At 55.0% G+C, this 1437-nt stretch overlaps 1 gene segment (V, D, J or C); it reads left to right on the top strand.

The window, feature by feature from the left end:
• Positions 1 to 1168: 1168 nt before the first annotated feature.
• The window catches only part of LOC114072946, a gene marked incomplete at its 3' end in the record, with an annotated part of 7854 nt that continues 7585 nt past the window's right edge, over positions 1169 to 1437 (top strand). The window contains 1 exon segment of the V gene segment in view: positions 1169 to 1261. Coding sequence covers positions 1169 to 1261 — 93 coding nt within the window.

Raw genomic sequence — 1437 nt, 5'->3', positions numbered from 1 at the left:
GCGCCGTCGGTGAAGGGCCGGTTCAGCATGGCCAGGGACAACGGGCAGAGCTCGGTGACGCTGCAGATGAACAACCTCAGGGACGAGGATTCCGCCACCTATTTCTGTGCCAAACATTTCAGTGCTGGTGCTTTTGGTTGGGGTTATGCTGATGCCATCGACCCCCTTTGTGGGGTCCCCAAACCTCCCCAGACCCTCCCCCCAAACTTCCACCCCTCGTACTCAAATCTGAACCAATGATGCCAAACGTCAAACATTGAACCCAAATCGTGACCATTGATCCGAAATCTCAACTGTTGACCCCAACCTTTACCTTTTGCAGAGTTTAGGGTCAAGGGTTAAGATTTTGGATCAGTGGTCAATATTTGGGGTCATTGGTTGTGATTTGGGGTCAGAGGTTCAAATTTTGGGTCAATAGTTAAGATTTGGGATCAGTGATTGATATTTGGGACAAAGAGTTGGGGTTTGGGGTCAAAGGCAGAGATTTTTGGGCCAAACCAGCCCAAGGTTGGGATCAATGAGCCAGAGCTGGGTATGAAGGGGCTGAGCTTTGGGGGGAGGGTCTGGGGAGGTTTGGGGACCCCACAAAGGGGGTCGATGGCATCAGCATAACCCCACCAACCAGCAACACCAGCTTTGGCGCAGAAATAGGTGGCGGAATCCTCGTCCCTGAGGTTGTTCATCTGCAGCGTCACCGAGCTCTGCCCGTTGTCCCTGGCGATGGTGAATCGACCCTTCACCGACGGCGCATAGTGGGTGCTACCACTTTTGCCGATCCCAGCGACCCATTCCAGCCCCTTCCCAGGGCTCTGGCGCACCCAGTTCATGTCGTGGTTGCCGAATGTGAAACCGGAGGGGCGGCAGAGGAGCCACAGGGGCTGAACGGGGCAGAGATTGGGGTCAATGGTTGAGATTTGGGTCAACAATCATGATACGGGTCAATGGTTGAGATTTGGGGTCAATGGTTGAGATTTGGGGTCAATGGTTGGGATTTGGGGTCAATGGCCGACATTTGGGGTCAATGGTTGAGATTTGGGTCAATGACTGATCTTTGGGGTCAAGGGTTGAGATTTGGGACAAAGAGTTGGGGTTTGGGGCCAAAGGTGGGGAATTTGGGGCCAAACCAGGCCCAGGGTTGGGACCAACGACCACCTTGGGCAACCACACCATGTACTGGGTGCGCCAGAGCCCCGGGAAGGGGCTGGAATGGGTCGCTGGGATCAGCAGCCCTAGTGGTTCCAGCAAATACTACGCGCCGTCGGTGAAGGGCCGGTTCAGCATGGCCAGGGACAACGGGCAGAGCTCGGTGACGCTGCAGATGAACAACCTCAGGGACGAGGATTCCGCCACCTATTTCTGTGCCAGGGGTTTTGCTGCTGATGCTGCTGATAATGATGGTGGTTTTTCTGACCCCCTTTTGTGGGGTCCCCAAACCTC

This window comes from Empidonax traillii, unplaced genomic scaffold, assembly GCF_003031625.1.
Source record: "Empidonax traillii isolate 1590-97213 ecotype Southwest subspecies unplaced genomic scaffold, ASM303162v1 scaffold4590:size9444, whole genome shotgun sequence".
Taxonomy (NCBI): domain Eukaryota; kingdom Metazoa; phylum Chordata; class Aves; order Passeriformes; family Tyrannidae; genus Empidonax; species Empidonax traillii.
The sequence above is the reverse complement of the archived record's forward strand: the minus strand, read 5'-3'. Positions and strand labels throughout refer to the sequence as shown.